The 16486-nt window shown below is 35.8% G+C and overlaps 1 protein-coding gene across 6 annotated transcripts in view; it reads right to left on the bottom strand.

Annotated features, from left to right (window-relative positions):
• Positions 1–16486, bottom strand: part of NOL4 (nucleolar protein 4) — a 186021-nt gene that overhangs the window by 36491 nt on the left and 133044 nt on the right. For 5 of the 6 annotated variants that reach the window (XM_090137539.1, XM_090137538.1, XM_090137541.1 and 2 more), the window contains 3 exons: positions 12251–12430; positions 11306–11497; positions 1781–1894 (listed from right to left, as the gene is read on the bottom strand). In XM_090137539.1, the coding sequence (XP_089993665.1) occupies positions 1781–1894; positions 11306–11497; positions 12251–12430 (486 nt within the window). The remainder of the gene's footprint in view (positions 1–1780; positions 1895–11305; positions 11498–12250; positions 12431–16486) is intronic. The other variant, XM_090137540.1, reaches the window with a different exon arrangement.

Here is a 16486-nt window from a genome sequence, read left to right on the forward strand (position 1 = left end):
CTCTAATTACTGTCCTAATTCTTCACCCTCCTAGGGTAAATTTCTTACTGTAGGTTTCATGAAGCTACCAATAGACATTCCCATAGTTTTTTTCCAGAAAAAATAAATATTCAGTACATTTATCCTAAAGTCATGAATAGTTTTGATAGCACCATCCCACATCAAGTGAGTTAATTTACTGATTATTAAATCAGTAAATAGAAATTTAATATTTAGATATTAAAGTATCTTGTGATAGCCCTAACCACAATGCTTAGCTACTTTAACATCACTTTTGGAAGTAAGATGATCAATTTAGAGCTGTTCTGCCTACAAATATTGAATTCTATAATCGAAAGAAAAGATCCAGCTCACCCCTTCAAAAAATTGTTACCAAATCTTTCAGTAACATCACAAATTAAAGAAAAATCCTATTAATAGCTTTCTGACTTCTGGCTACAGCTTTTAAAATATGCTTATTTCAGCAGCTCTCTGGCTCCTTGGGGAGTACTGTCGGATTTAAATCACTTGAAAACTCTGCCTCACTCTGGATGGACTGAGGAATTGAGCCACTCTATTTATGATTATTGAGGTCAGGTTAGTCTCTAGACAGTGCAATGAAAATAGCTGATGTTTGCACAAGTCTTTTCTCAGCCTCCTTGGGGCAAGCAAGTTGATTCTGTAGCTTTTTTGTTGTTGTTGTTCCTGACAAATGAGAGAAAATAGACAGTATAAAAAATCTGCACAATCTGAATGAGCAGTAAGCCACACGTAACATTACACTACTTTGACATTCCATGGGATTTGTAAATCTTAATATAAATATATGCCATTATTGAAAATATAAAAAAAAAAATTAAGAACAAAAGGACATATCACTATCAACTCTCACATCTTAAGTTATCAATAATCTAAGCATAGAACTAAGAATCCTTTATTCAGCTAGGGCAGGACCTGGGGGAAATAAATGGACTGTGTAAAGGAAATTCTTCTTTCAAGCACTGCATTCCATAAAAATAGTTCACCTACCATAATGGAAGCACATTTCAGAAAGAGCAGAGATATTACTTGGACTGGGGTTTGTGATAGTTATGAAAAGAAATAAAGACTAGAATGGTTTTTGCAATAAAAATGTTAGACATCCACAGTATCCTTGGAACAATCAAATAATCAAAGCCTAAAGCGAGTTATGAGTTTGAATTTTAAATGTCGAAGGAAAACAAGCAATTCTCAGCAATTTAAAAATAATGAAATCCTATCACACACTATAAAAGCCTAAAAAATGCATATGAAAAAAATAAACATTGATATGAGATTAGAACACTCACCAAGTCATTTGATAGCTTTCTTTTTATGTATATCCCAGTAACTTTTCTGTTGTAAGTAAATAGGTATTTTCAGAAACTTACAGAATTTCACATTGCACTTAAAAATGCATACAAGAATTGGAAAGGGAGTATGCTCACAGTAAGCAGTCTGACTCACGTATGCAAGCACTGTTTCTGATATTTATGTAACACACATACTACGTGTTCTGTTACTTATAACTCTAGCAGGCAGACTGCACTCTATGTCCTCAAAATCTACAGCTGTTAAAAAGCAAATACGCAGCCTTATCCAGCTGAACACTATAATTGTGCTAGGCACCCTCATGCTTCTCATGTACATATAAACAAAGGCATGCTTGTGTATTGCTTTAAAGAGGTGCAGCTTCTGCACCACGCTTCATCACGACTGTCAGTTGAAATGAGCTGAGTGCATCGATCAGTACGGATGTGGAAGACCCCGAAGAACACAGTACCTGCTGTCTATCCAACCGCATCCTCTTTGCAGCATTTCTGCTTTCACTCTCACAGGCGGAAGCCAGGATACTCTCTGCAACTGCTGAAGTAAGGTGTGAGGGAATAGGTCGTGACTATGAGAGAAAAAAAGAAACACAGAAATTATTTCTAGCATGATCCGCGACGTCCTCATCAAAGCTCACAGTGCTGTCACCTAGGCAGGAAGATCGCTCATTGAAATGTAGTTTATACCAACAAAACAGGGAAATGGAACTCGCAAAGATGAAAAATGAAACTAGTTAGATGCTAAAGCTGCAGCTGATTGGCAGATCCATGAGAAGCCCTTTCCCCCCACAGCTCTATTGTCCGGTGTGCGCTCAGTCTGCCTCATTACACTGTACTTTGCACAGACAGTGGCATATTCTCTGTGTTCCAGCAGCACTCCGGCCGTCTGATTCTTGGTAAGAAAGCCGAACGGCTTTTATCCTGTACAGCATGTGACGGAGACGAGTACTGGCTTTTTATAGTCATAAAACCCAAAACAAAACAAAAAACCCGGAGTGATGGGGCTAAGGCATCACTCAAAACAGAACAGATTGTCAGAACATTTTGGAGCAGTCTCAATCTGTAGTATGTGAATATTTGCATTCCTTACTGCAACATGACTGATGTGATTAAAATGACTCCTAAAAAAATCTGTTTTCCTCTTGATATTGTCATCCTTCTAACTATGTAGATGTTTTGTGGTTTAACTAGATATTCATTATTCACAAACAAAATCCCATGTTACTAATTTCATAGAATTTACACGCTTTAGGTAAAAGGTGCAATGAATCACAAAAAAAAAAACAAAAAAACAAACAAAAAAAAAAAAAAAAAAAAAAACCTAAACACAAAAGAATGCTAAAATCTGTTTTAGCTCAGTCATGAATTCCAGTATGATCTTCTCTTCCCCTTTATCAATAAGACCATTTACATGTATTTTTCCTAATTACATCCACAGCAGAGATGAGGCTGACAATAAAACTAGTTATATTCTTTGTTAATATATAACGATAAGTTGAACTATAAAGAAATGAAGAAAATTAGGATAACGTCCCGAATACTGTTATATACAAGAGCAACTATGAAAGTAATGCCTTCTATTTTATTATATTTTCCCACAACATCAAAAGCAGAGGTTGGTGGTATGGCAGTAAAGCCTGAACTTTCCCACCAGTATTCCATTACATGTTGTTGCTGTGTGGCAGATGGCAACAGAGAGGCAGTCTGACAGAATGGTGTCTGACATGGAAATGCGTATGAAGTCCAGGTGTGTCACTGAATTCCTACATGTGGGAAAAATTGTACACGTGGACTGTAATCAACACTGAATGTTTATGGAGACCAAATAGTAGATGTGAGCACAGTGAGGGACGGGTGGTGTGTTTCAGCAGTGGTGACAGTGATGTGAAGGACAAGCCACAGTCCAGATGACCATGCAGAGCTGTCACACTGTGAAACAGCATCTCAATCAGCACCTTCACACAAATTGGCTAATGATGGTGTGTAAACATCTGGCTCGTTCCTCCAGCTACACTTAAAGCTCAGAGCTATAACACTGCATAAACATCAACAGATATTCAGAAGGTAATGTAAGAACTGAAAAAGTAACACTCTGTCCAAAAAGCCAAATGAATTCATGTTCCTCAGATTATTTATGGGAGAGAATAGGTTTATTAGAATTTTAAAAATAATGAATCACCATTATAATCAAGCAGTCACCTGTCTTTCCTCTAAAAATGACTGTAGCAGGTAGATTCACCATTGAAACACTGCTCAAAAGTTAATACCTGGAAAAATGAGGAAGTCTCCAGGGTAATGGAGCATCTCCCTCTTGAAATATCTGTTAACCCATAATTTCTCACACATCACTACAGCCAGTTGTTGATATGCTCATGTCAAGAACTATCTAGAATAAACCTTCAGGAGAACACGAATGCATGGTTGAGTCACTCGAGCAGTAAAATACTGTAACAAAGCACAGCAGAAAAACAGTCTGATTAAGGTTTGGGCTCTATAAACTCAACTCAGTCAGAGCCTTGGTCTGGCATTGATTGAGAAGATGACTGTCACTAATAAAAGAACTGTTAAAAAGATTTTCTGTTCCATGAAATGCCGTATCTGTGAAATGTCAAAAAGATCAATTTCAAAAAACCTTGCCTAAGAGGAAAAAACGCTTTGAAATAATCTTTCTTCTTATACATGTTTTTTCTAATTTCTAAGTAAACTGAAGTCATTGCAGCATCTTCTAAGCTCAGAGGCCCCTTCTGCCTTAGCTTAACTTCCTCTTCAATACTTCTGATTTTTTATTTTTTTTTTAATCTCTGTCATGATTACAGCTATAAAATCCTCTCATTGAGATGCTCAAACATCCCAATCTCTGTGGGTCTGCCCATTTCCAACATCCCTGTCTGAGGGTGAGACACAAAGACACAGGGAAATGTGACAAAAGCAATGTAATTCAATTCTGCAAAAGAAAGCTGGCAACTCTCAGACAAGCCAGCCTTTTTTTAGGCTGTCAGGTTCCCTTCAGCATAGCTCAGTGCTGTTTCACACAATTCTTTTGTTTCTATATGGAATCTAACAAATTGCTATGTTTCAAATGTACATTCTGGTATAAATCTACCAATTACAGATATAACAGAGGGACTATTTCAGTCTAAACCACTAGGAGCAGTATGTTCACCTGAAAGAATTTTTGATCTGCTGTTTGCTACCTATAGTTGGAGAACTTTTGCCTCTGAAGTTACTACCTATATATTTGCTATTAGGTCCAGTAATTTCTTATAAGCAAAAGGAATTTGGTCTAGTTATTCTAGCACATATTACACAGGCCTGATTCAGTTCTGAAAAAAAAAAGAGCTGCCAATTATGTCAGATAACAGGTACGTGCATATCTGCTAATATGCCAGACTTCACAAATTAACATTTCTGCATAAATATTTCCCTGTACTTTAGATCAACAACAAAAAGGAGAATCCTGTGGTATAAGATAGTCGCAATCTCATTAATATACAAGTTACTTTCTTCTGTTTACAGATACTCTAACATCTAATATAAATGTGTGAATGAGAACACATTTAAACTACTACTCAAAAACAAAAACATTTTCCAAAGCAATTGGGCGTCCATAGGTAAAGGTGAATCCCTAGGATACCTCACTGTCAGTAACTGGTTTTTTCCATAGGTACCATCAAGCATTTTGAGCTCCTCACACCATGAGTCTCCCTACTGCCCTCCTGCATGTCAGCTGTTTGTGTATGCATTATGTTCATTGCCAGAATCAAATATTATGCCACAAACCTTTCATAATAACATACTATGATCTAACACATTCTATTAGAATCTGTAACATATATAATAGAAATAAGCAATCTCTAATTAGCAGTTTTTCATAGAAAACATCCAAAATATGCAGGGCATGCATTATCTCCAAATGAGTTTTTTTAGTCAGTATAATGTAGTTAACAGTATGGCACAGAACTATCCTGCACTACACACTTAAAAGGATTCTGAATCCTTTCCTTACAGTATTTTTAAATTCATATAGTAAAGTACAGTACTGCAGCCTGTTGAATGTACTGTGTTTCAGACTGGGTTTTGATGTATTTTACTCAGTCTTTCAGATTGCAGTGAAGTTGTGATAAATACTCAATTTTAACACCTACTAAGAAATTCCAAAAAACAACTAGAAATATTTTTCCTGAAACATTCAGTGATCGCACAGCTTTTTAAAGTTTTCAGCTTTAGAGGACCTTAACTAAAATACTGACTACTGCACATTCATTATGACAGCACTTAACTAGATCCATTTACCCAAACATATCCATATTCCGGCCTATATGTTAAACAACTGACATTTTTCAACCAATTCTTCCCTGCCTCTGCACCTCCATACAGGGCCATGTCCTGGCCCAATTATTCAAGACAGCACTTTCAGTGGGGTAGCAGAAAATTTAACTATCTTTTGTGATCAACAGGAATAAGATCTATCTGATTTTATCCACAAAAAGATTTGGTATTTTATCTAACCTAGTTATCTAGGTTCATTTTTCATATCTTTGAAAAGACACTCATCTCCAAAAGATGACTCTCAAGATAGCTGGGAGTAATTGCTCAGGAGTGTGTCACCTACGGGTTTCATTTATTAGTGCTGAGGGAACTCAAGTCACCTAATTTCTCTAACACCTTAACTCAGCTAACATAAGAGTGATTATGACTGCCCTAAATATATCTGGTATTTCAGAATGACAGGAAGCCATAGAAATCACTGGGCAGAGCTTATTCTTTCTGAGATGGATTTGGACTGAATAGATTGGATTAAGCACTTCAACAGAAAACAGTTTGCTAGTAAAACTCCAGAGGACCAGGAACAAGTGAGTCTGATTTAACATTATTTCCTAGTTCGAATGCTTTGAGTCGGGTCACATACTCATGCTACTCACACAAGCCAATTCATCAAGTAGCACTGTAGCAGAGGTCATAATATGTCAGTCATAGTACAAGAAAAACTAATCAAGCTGAACATTATTTTCTTTTTTTTTTCCCCCATAAAATACTGGGCTTTATTCTACACTGGAACTTACTGCAATTTTTCAGTAAGAGACTGAAACTAATGTCAAAGTTGCATTTCTGCCTTTTTCTCTCTCACAGAACGCAAAAGAAAAGAACAATTAATATAGGGTTGTATTTTTCACTTTTTTGTTTTCATCCTTTTCATGCCTTTTATCATGCCTTTTTCCTATTTCCAAAGCTAACTTCTTCACATATTTCAAAGTTACTGGAAACAGGAAAACTTTGCTACTCACTTTCAAAAAATTGTTCAGACCTGCATAAGTTACTAAAAAGCAAAACATATCTGAAACAGAATTAGAATATAGTTTCTAAAAAATTACTTCAGTACACATTGGATTGTTCAGAAAGGGGAAGAATTTTAATCTTCAAAAAATCAGTTTCTAGAATTTTTTAATTATATGAGTTTTTTTAGAGAATAGTTTTGCCCTTTTTAACCAGCTTACCCATCAGAATTGTGTAAACTAACTACTGTTTCACAAGAGAGAAGTGCTTAAAAAGGAAAGGGACAGATCAAGAGTTTGGGGTGCAGTATAAAATAACAATTCTGTTACTATATGTAGATCATTATGTAACTGTTTTTGTGATATTTTTCTTAATATCTCCTTACTTAATAAAAATTAGGCACGTAACCCTCAACACACAGGCTTTCATACTCTGAAAATGCTTGGAACATTTCCAAACAATAGAGGCCTGGAGGTCAGAAAAGTCAAGTGACTGCAAGGACAGCTGGACTATTCAACACTAAACTGGTTAAGTCATAGAAGCTTCCTCTCTACAAATATAAAACTTAACAGAGACACTGCAAAGAGGCAGATTTCAGAAAACATACCACCTTCTGAGAACAGTCCCCACAGAATTTGTTCAATTACAGTACAGAAGAACTTCACCTCAATAGATACATTTAAAACATCTTGATACATGCGTGCATAGTTGTAAATTGTAGAAACACCACTTACAGCCAATTGGCACAAACAAAAGACAAAAGAATCAAAAGACACCAAGCTTGTTTTTTTTGTTGTTGTTGTTGATGCTGGCAATAGGATAGAAGAAGCTGGGAAGAACAACAGGATGTAACTCAGGAACCGTCTTTAGGGCAGAAGAGGGCATTACTCCTTTCCTTGTCTCTTACACATCCAAACATCTTCAGACATTGAAAGGCATTTATAACTTAGCCATTTGTTTCCAATATATTACAGTAGTGACATTTCGCTCTTTGATAACATTTCTTTGTATTACAGCAGTGTCTACCAAGAAAGGTTTACTCTAGCTTAAATAAAAATAAAAAGAATCTCTCTGAGACTACAAGTTTATTAAAACCTTGATCGTGTCTTGTGATGCACATGAAAAAAATACATCTGTGCAAATGATACTGTAAGGTGCAGTTTCAAACAAAATACAACTAGTGAGATCTTGTAGATGGGATGGAGCAGACAGTAGAACAAAGATAAGTTTACTAAGATAATTCAATCCCATTTGATCATTTTTAACATTAAAATTTTCTGGACTAAGTAAGTAGATACCATCAGCAGCTACTATCTTTTTTTAGTTTGTATTTTTTCCTACAGATACATAGGCAGGGACAACTCTGAAGTATGCATTTTTTAAAACTAGTGAAATAGGTCACTGACTATTTCCATGAAAAAAAAACCTCTTGTATAGTGTATATAGGTCAGATAACACTTCTTATATAGAAAGGAATTCTCATTACCATCAGTCCTTCAGAGAGAGGTGATAATTGATTTTTATTTTTTTTTTTATTGGGAGTTAATAAAGAAAATCTTTATTTTAGCCTTCAAGAACTTCTCGAAGTTCACAAAGTGATACAGCAGAGCACAAGTGGAAGCAGAACCCAGAGATCTCATCAGAAAGCCAGTGATTTCAGGATCAAAAAACCAACTTTCTTCTCAATAAAAATTATGAGCAAGATCACAGAATTTAGTGAGGGAACATTCTCAATAGACCATACACAAGAGAGAACTTGAGGAGAAAATTGATTTTACAATTCTTGAGAAAAACTTTACAGTGCTTTTTTGAGGGATATGCTTGTGTCAGAATGAAAATGGAAGTGGCACAATAGCAAGCTGAAGAATCAAAAAAAAAAAAAAAAAAAAAAAAGAAAGCATATTCAATTTCTCAAAAGGCTATTTGTAACAAGATGCTATTCAAGCTGCCTTGGAGGCCACAGACTCCAAGCTGTCATAAGTATGAGCAGAATAAATATAAGTATCTCTTAAAAATTAATGCTAAGAAACTTAAGAAACATGAACACTTGAGAGACTGAACCTTCTTCTTGCCTCATAGCTAGAACTGGCCTGGCATGAAGTGAGAAGTGTCGTTTGGATTACAGATGGCAAATAACTGACAGAAGCATGCTGCAGGCATGATTTTTCATCTTTACTAGGCAGACTTACACCAATTAAACTTAGTGTTTACATTTTCGCTTCACTTTGCAATATGATGCTGTAGATAGCTGCACCACTCCACATGCACACTCTGAACTGTCACATATCACCTAAGAGATTAATTCTCTTTCTCCTACAACTAGATGCTCAAAACATATAATTCTGGCCCTGAACAAAGTGAAAACCTTGTGTTTAATATGTCTATAGCAAAAGATACCACCTGTGGAGATTATTATCCGACATCCTATTTAATGTAACAATGGTAGCACTACTGCTCCTGAGGAGATCATTATCCTGTTTTGCTGTAGTTGAGTGTAGTACTTGATTCAAATCAACACCGACATGTCCTTTCATGATTGTTTTGAACAAATGTTGTTATCCAGGCAAAGTGATTCCTTTCCACTGTCGAAGTGGTGAATAGGCTCAAAATAATCATACAGTCAAGTGCTTCTGTCCATGGTAGTACTTTTAAAAGCTGCTTATAATCATGAGGTACTAATATAGTAATTTAGAAATTAGAAAATAATTAAAATGCCAAATGGATATGTATTTCATTTGAGAATTATTTGAGACATAAGCATAAAACATCATTTATTATCTCAGGAAGATAATGGGAAGTCCTCCAAAGACACTGAATAGTCTTTGGCTCATATTCCTACCTGCAGATTTCCCTTCTGCCTAATGAACGCCTCAATTTTTGGAACAAACACCAGTGTCTTGCCTTGTCACTTCCATTCATGGGCAGGAAATTTAATATTTTAGTGGGTGATTTGTTTGTTTGGAAAGAAATAAAGCCCATCATGAAATGTAATGGAATCCTATAGGGAATATTTCTGAATTACAAAGATTGCATATTTGAATCATGTTCCTGGTAATCCCTGCTCCTTTTCCTCTCAAGGGTATAAATTTGATCCTACAACCTTTATTCATCTGAAAGTAACCTTTGCAAATGTATATAACCACTAAGGTCAGGCCAACCTAGCTTTTTATGGGTCAGACTGTAAATTCCTTATTCATACTGAAAAGGAGTTGCACAAATCTTTCAGATAACAAAAAAGGAATCAGTTTACATAACTCCTCATCAGTGTGAATAATGATTAATGAGGTCATAAATCAGAACAGTGAAGAGGCTTGCTAACACTGGCAATATTTGGCATCATGAAAGGTGGACTTGATGTTGCTGAATTATTTTCAGCTGGAGTAAATAGATGCAATTTGATGCTACATGCTGTATAAAAAAATTACTTTATGTTCTCTTTATTTTACACTGGAAATCTATACGATTTGACGTGTACACCATCAGCCAATCTTTGGCACTTTTATCATTACAGATGTCCTTAATTCTACCTGTGTCTTTTCATCTGTGTTTCCATTGTTCAGAAACAGCATTATCCCACTATTTCAATAATAAAGCAATGCAGTCATTTAGAATCACAAACACATAATTTTGTTTCTGTCTCTGCTCTTTGTAATATCCAGCAGTGGTCTTACCCTACAAAAAACTATCAACTAACATCTTAAAATAGCATATGAACATAAGTATTCTGCAGAGACTGCAGGAAAGAGAAAAACAGAGAGAGAGAAACAGTAAAATTCAATTATCCCCAATAATATTTTCAATGCAATCAATGGTTTTGCAGATGATTCATTAAAATAAAAAATGATATGTTTGATTGCTAAATGATATCTATTTGTAAAGATGAGGTGATTTCACTGTCATCTAATGGCCAGAGTGAAAGCTAAGACACATCAATCATAAGGTGTGTACGTACCTAATTTATTGCACCTTTCCTGGCAGGGTTTGGGAAATACAAAAGATTGTTTTTAGAAACAAAAAAAAAGTTGTCAACTGGTGAGAAAAGTTATTCTTTACCCATTCTCAGGGGATTGGGTGATACTAAAATAGTAATGTCTGAAAACAATGCCAGTTGTATGGTAATATGTTTTTCATGGTCTTTGGTTCAGTTACACTTACTGCATCATCGTGATGCTCAAAACATAAACTCAATTTATATCTACCGAAAGAATTCAAAGGGGTAACTTCTACTGATAGCTCATAGAATAAACTTGGAGATAGCATTTCTCTAGCACGATATATTTTTTACAGAGCTCACAGAAGTATGATCAAAAAAAGTATTTTAAAGAAAAACCTGTCTTACCTAAGACTTTGCCAGGCAAAAATTTCTAACTGTAACCTTGAGTAGGAAATGAGCCATCATGATGACCACCAGCCATCATTTGGTTTCTCTCCCTTATCCCTTATTTTACTTTTCCTATGGATCCGTATTAATTCATCTTGTGAATTCTAGTCTTGCATTTTTAAACCAGTGAAGAAAGGGGATAAATTCAGGAAGAATGAAGGAGGGAAAAGGAAACCTCTGACTTGGTATTACAAAAAAAAAAAAAAAAAAAAAAAAAAAAAAACACCAAACAAAAAAAGACACTAAGATGAAAACAAAATAGTGTCATGGATTTACATATGGGGTTTTGATGGAAACTAGGGCTGGGTTTTAAATCAAAACTCACCATCTCAAAACCACTTCTTTTCATCCGCCTGCAGGACTTGAGGTAAGTACGTATGCGCTTTCTGGCACGCTCTTGATACTCAGGGAATTGTCGCCTGCATGAGTCAATGATAGCCTGGATCTTTTCTTTGGGCTGCTTAGAGATTGGGACCATTCGGTCCAAGTTTTCATCTACAAACAGCCTGACAAACATCTGTTGGCAAGAGGGAGACAGAGGAGACGGGTTTGGAGGGCTGCTCTCTTCTCTTCCTACCTTTCTGTCTTGATTACTGATAGGAAGACATTTTTTTCTATCCACGGAATAGCTTTGTAATGGGAAGCCAGAAATATTAAGCAAATAGTACTTTAAAGGATTATTTAGGGAGTGGAAAGAAGCTAGTAAAAAAAAAGAAAAGAATAGTCTAGAAGATATAGAACTTGCGAGATAAACCAGAACAGAGTATGAAAATAGGCACCACTTAGTTTCATCATTAACAATAAGCAGTGATTGCTACTTCATTTTATTGAAGCGAATTTCACTTTTCTTGGTTTGAAAATTGTTTGTGTTTCCATGCATAATTACATACACTGGGAAAGCAATAGAGAACAGCTGACCAGTGGAATGGTCTTCTGATAAACTAGCTACAGCCCCTTTCCATACACTGACTGAACATGCACGTACACATATCCACACACAGGCACACACACACACACACACACACACACAAAACAAAGCTTTGCTTTCTTCACTGGTAAAGATGGCACTCTGCTTTAAATTCTAAACAAAGCACAGTAAGTCTGTCATCTTTTGGGAAGTGTTTAATCTGCATTAATATAATAATTGAAAGAGATCAAACAAATTAATGTGCCATTAATACTGTCAAATTTACCCGTAAATAATAATGTAAATAATAATGTAAAGAGAGAGAGCAAAGGTAAGCAAAGCAAGAAGTGCAGAAGGACTTACATTAAAAGCTTTCAGTCGCTCAGCTTCTACCCCATCTGACTCATTAACCTTCTCAGGATCTTCCTGCTCATCATGGTCATCCTCATCCTCATCCCCTCGATTCAAAGACAGATCTTCGGCACCTCTGTCTACGCTCTCATTCTTGCCAGAGTCATAGCTTGAATAGCTATGTGCAGGAGACTAAAAAAAGAAATTAAAAAATACATTTGTAAAAAATGATCATAGAAATAAGGTGTATTCATCGAAAACGATTCATAAACATTAAATAATTCCGTGATTTTGTTTTATTCTTTGTTCAACAAAATGCGCTCATGATCCTTTTAAGAACAAAAGTTTCACTATAATATTCATTTCCATGCTTTAAAAAAATGTGACCAGATGTAAATTCAGTAAATCAATTACCAAATAGATTGCCCATGGTAATTACAGTTAAGATGAGGTATTTGCCATACAGCACTGCTCAAGTGTTACACACGGAAGATTCTAACAAATACTGACTTCTGTATATTAGCCATGAATAAATAAGGGGCAGTAAAATTGCATAAAACCACATATGATTAAATGTTACACATTTTAAAGCAAAGCAGATTTCACTAGAAAAAAAATTGATATAAATTCAATTGGTATGAAATATAAAAGCTGCAATAAGTTCAAAATATTCAAGACGTGGAGGTGATCATATTCTAGTTTTCATTTGCAAAACCCCACACTGAACCAGAGGTGTGTAGGTTTGCCAACATTATGAATGCTCTGCTGAGAAATATACAGTACAGCCATTTCACATACCAGCGTTCAGAATTTTCCCCTCAGCAGAACAGTCAGCTTACTGTATAAATCAGATGACCATCTCATTAAAGTTCTACCCAGTTGTAGGACCAAAATTTTTCAGTTACAAAGAGAGTCAATACTGTACATTTTTCCTCATAATATTAAGACTTCAGTTACCTGCTTCCTTTGCATATGCTTCAAAATGAAAACCACAGAAGACCATGAAAAGACAACAAGAATAATAAGCTTTATATGACTTAACACTTTAGGACCAAATCTTCACACCAGCCACACAAAGGTATCACAGAAAATCTTCAACAAAGCCATCACACTCATCAGAAAGTAATTCAGAGCTCAATTTTATTTCTATAATATTTTAATCCTTAATATTTCAATATATTTTTCTATCACTTCAAAGCATACTGTTTTCTATTAGCTTCAGAGAATCTAAATCAGGTGCTGCATGTTGAATTTCACGAGTCCCTTTTTGATGCTTTGCCTAAATGCCACCAAAAAAACCTTCAAGAGCATAATTCCTCAATCACAAATTTATTTCAAATACACATGCATAAAATCACATTTTGAGCTATATTCCGAGCCTCCAAAAATTCGCTTTTTATTTCAGGGGTGTTTTCATCAATCATAGAATGTAGCTGGGTAATGAGGTAGAAGGGAAAGGCCAACAAAACTGCATTAGTCTTTAACATATACTTCTTGCTTTAAATTCTTACTCCCATAACTTTTTTATTTCCCTGTTTTCATTTCCATCTCATCTTTGACTTCTGTACATCATCAGTTTTGCAGTCACTCCCATTCATTTTCTTGCCTTCCCAGCACCCATTGTCCAAGCCTTCCTTATCTAACCTTCCCAGACTACATTATCACAGTACAAATCCTCTTGAGTTCCACTTTTAAATATCTAATGCACCTAACAGCAGATCTTGCAGCCTCTTTCTCAGCCCCTTTCGTAAGAGTCTCTTCACTGCCTAGATAATGGCGATAGGAAGAATGAGGAAATACCAGAAGAAAACAGAAAAGCCAGCCTTGGGATACAAATATCTTCAACAATTAGTAAGCTCAGCACCACCTCTTGTCTTCCTACAGCCTGTAACTGCACGGCAAAAAAATTTTTGCCTGATTCCAGGGTTCAGGATAGCAGACATGAGATGGTGTGGGAAGATGAGACTTGGCAGAGCAGCAAAAATCCTGTTCTCTTATTTGGCACACTGACGTTTTGTTGAGGAAGATGGTGAATATCTACATTGCTGCCCATTCATAACACTTCCTTGTAGTAGCTGCTGAATTCATTGAATAATAAGTTTCAGGAAGAACATGGTTCCATCCAGATAGGAGATGATGATTATAACATCTCCTATGTTTATATATGCCTAGCATATATAAACAACTGTATTTAACTTTGTCAGTGGCTACCAGAAGGCCAACAGCAGCAGTCTGATAGCTTGTTATGAAGGAATGACTGATTTCACTTAATGGTAAAGAGATTCTCAGAAGAGGAAGAAAAAGAAGTAGAAAGTAATCTAGCTTGCAAGAAATGTTCTTTTGCACTTCATCATTTCTCTTCTTACTACAGCTATAGTTTGAAGAGAGATCCTAGATGATCTAAATACAATTTCCTGTGCTAAGAACCACATAGTTTCAGCAAGCAGAACCTATTGCCCTGAAGAACCCTACTATCTGAAATTCTTGTTCCACAAACATTTGGTTTCATACAAGTCATTTCATCAGACTAAATTGAATTAGACTACTCACGTGCATAAAGTTAAACAGATGCAAAACTGATTTCAACATGTACATATGTTTGGGCTAGATGCCAAGATCATAAATTATGTACTAGGATTGAAATTTGCTTTTGTGAAGGAAAGAAATTCAGACCAAAATGTATTAGCTATGTGTGTTAAAAAAAAAAAAAAGCAAAAGTTGGGTTTTTTTTGTTTTTTTTTGTTTTTTGTCTTTAAAAGAAAGCATTGCAGAGGGCCTTGTCCAATGTTTTCTGCCAAATATTTATTTCAAGAACAGTTTTAGCATTGTAAATAAAAAGTGGCGAATAACATGCCCTATGAACATTGCATGACAAAAATTATTCACTGGGGATTTGATGATGGCGCAACAGAAAAAAAAAAAAAAAAAAGAAAGAGAAAAGGTAAGCTTTTTTCCTAGCAGGGGAATCAACACATTGTCATTACAAAAGCTCAGTTCAAAATACGTTTTCTACATTTTTTATAATTTTACACAAAGTAATGTTTAGGCAGAAAAGGAAGAAGCTGTTCCCTCATTTGTTTTGACTCTGTAGTTGTGCAAAAACTGATAACCATTCTCTTATGCTACTCCATTAAGCAGTTGCAGATGTATATAAACATGGAGTAAGATAGCAGAGAATCGATTTTTTCTTAACACATTCTCCAGCTTTAAGTCTCACATCATAGAAGCCTGATTACTGAAGGTTGCCACTGTCTTTTGAAGTGGCTGCTCCTGCATTTGCCAGGCAAGAACATGCTTATTTATTCCTATGCACCCCTTGATACATACATTTTTATAGTCCTGGGGTGAAACAGACTAGAGAAGCAATTCTAGCTAACCCCACTCTTATTTATTTATTCACTCTTTTTAAGTTCTTGGTTCCAGTTCACCACCCAAAAGCACTGTAGGAGAACTGTTAGGTCACAGCTTGAACTGGTGATTGAGCACCTAGTGAAGGGCTGTGGCTGGCACAGGCAAATTGTTTGCAATTGTGCTCCCAATTGACCAGAAGGGGTGGACTCAGGGTAGAGGCACCCTGAGCTCACATAAGGGCCAGCCACTGAAGGGAGAATGTCTCTTAAACCTAGGCTACTTCCCGGGAAGGGTTGCTGGGTGGTCAGAGAGCTCCTTTACAAGGTAGACAAGTTTAACTCTTCTTTCTGTCCCTGTGCATATGACTATTGGTCTACCTGCAAATATTTTGCCTAGTATTGCCAAGAACCTGGTAGAAGCAGTTTCAGTTCTTCATGAGCAGAACAAGCACGAAGCTTTCGGCTTAGCAGGTTGGTGCGAGTCTCACATAGAGAGAGCACGCATCTCAATAGCAGTGCAAGATTGAAGTGGAAGTGTTAGATGGACAGAACCTATAAAGCATGAAATTTCTGTGTTTTAAAAAAAGAAAGCTATAGAAATGTAAAAGGAGAACAAACAAGACCTAGAGTATTACCTATACAAAAAAAAAAATTATTAGGTTGCCTTAAAAATATTGAGACATTGATAAATATATTTTGACCACCTTGTCCTTTTCTGAAGGTTCTGAGTTAATTCTTTCAATCTTTCCGTTGTAATACTAAGTACCTATTGTACTCTCCTCCATTACAAAAAAAAAAATGTATTGCCCAACAACTTGGTTTCAGAAGCTTATCATGAAATACCAACATCTTTCCAGTAAATGACAAGTCACTAACAAGGTTAACCTGAAGGAAAATG

This window comes from Phasianus colchicus, chromosome 3 (assembly GCF_987193195.1).
Source record: "Phasianus colchicus chromosome 3, bPhaCol1.hap1.1, whole genome shotgun sequence".
Taxonomy (NCBI): Eukaryota; Metazoa; Chordata; class Aves; order Galliformes; family Phasianidae; genus Phasianus; species Phasianus colchicus.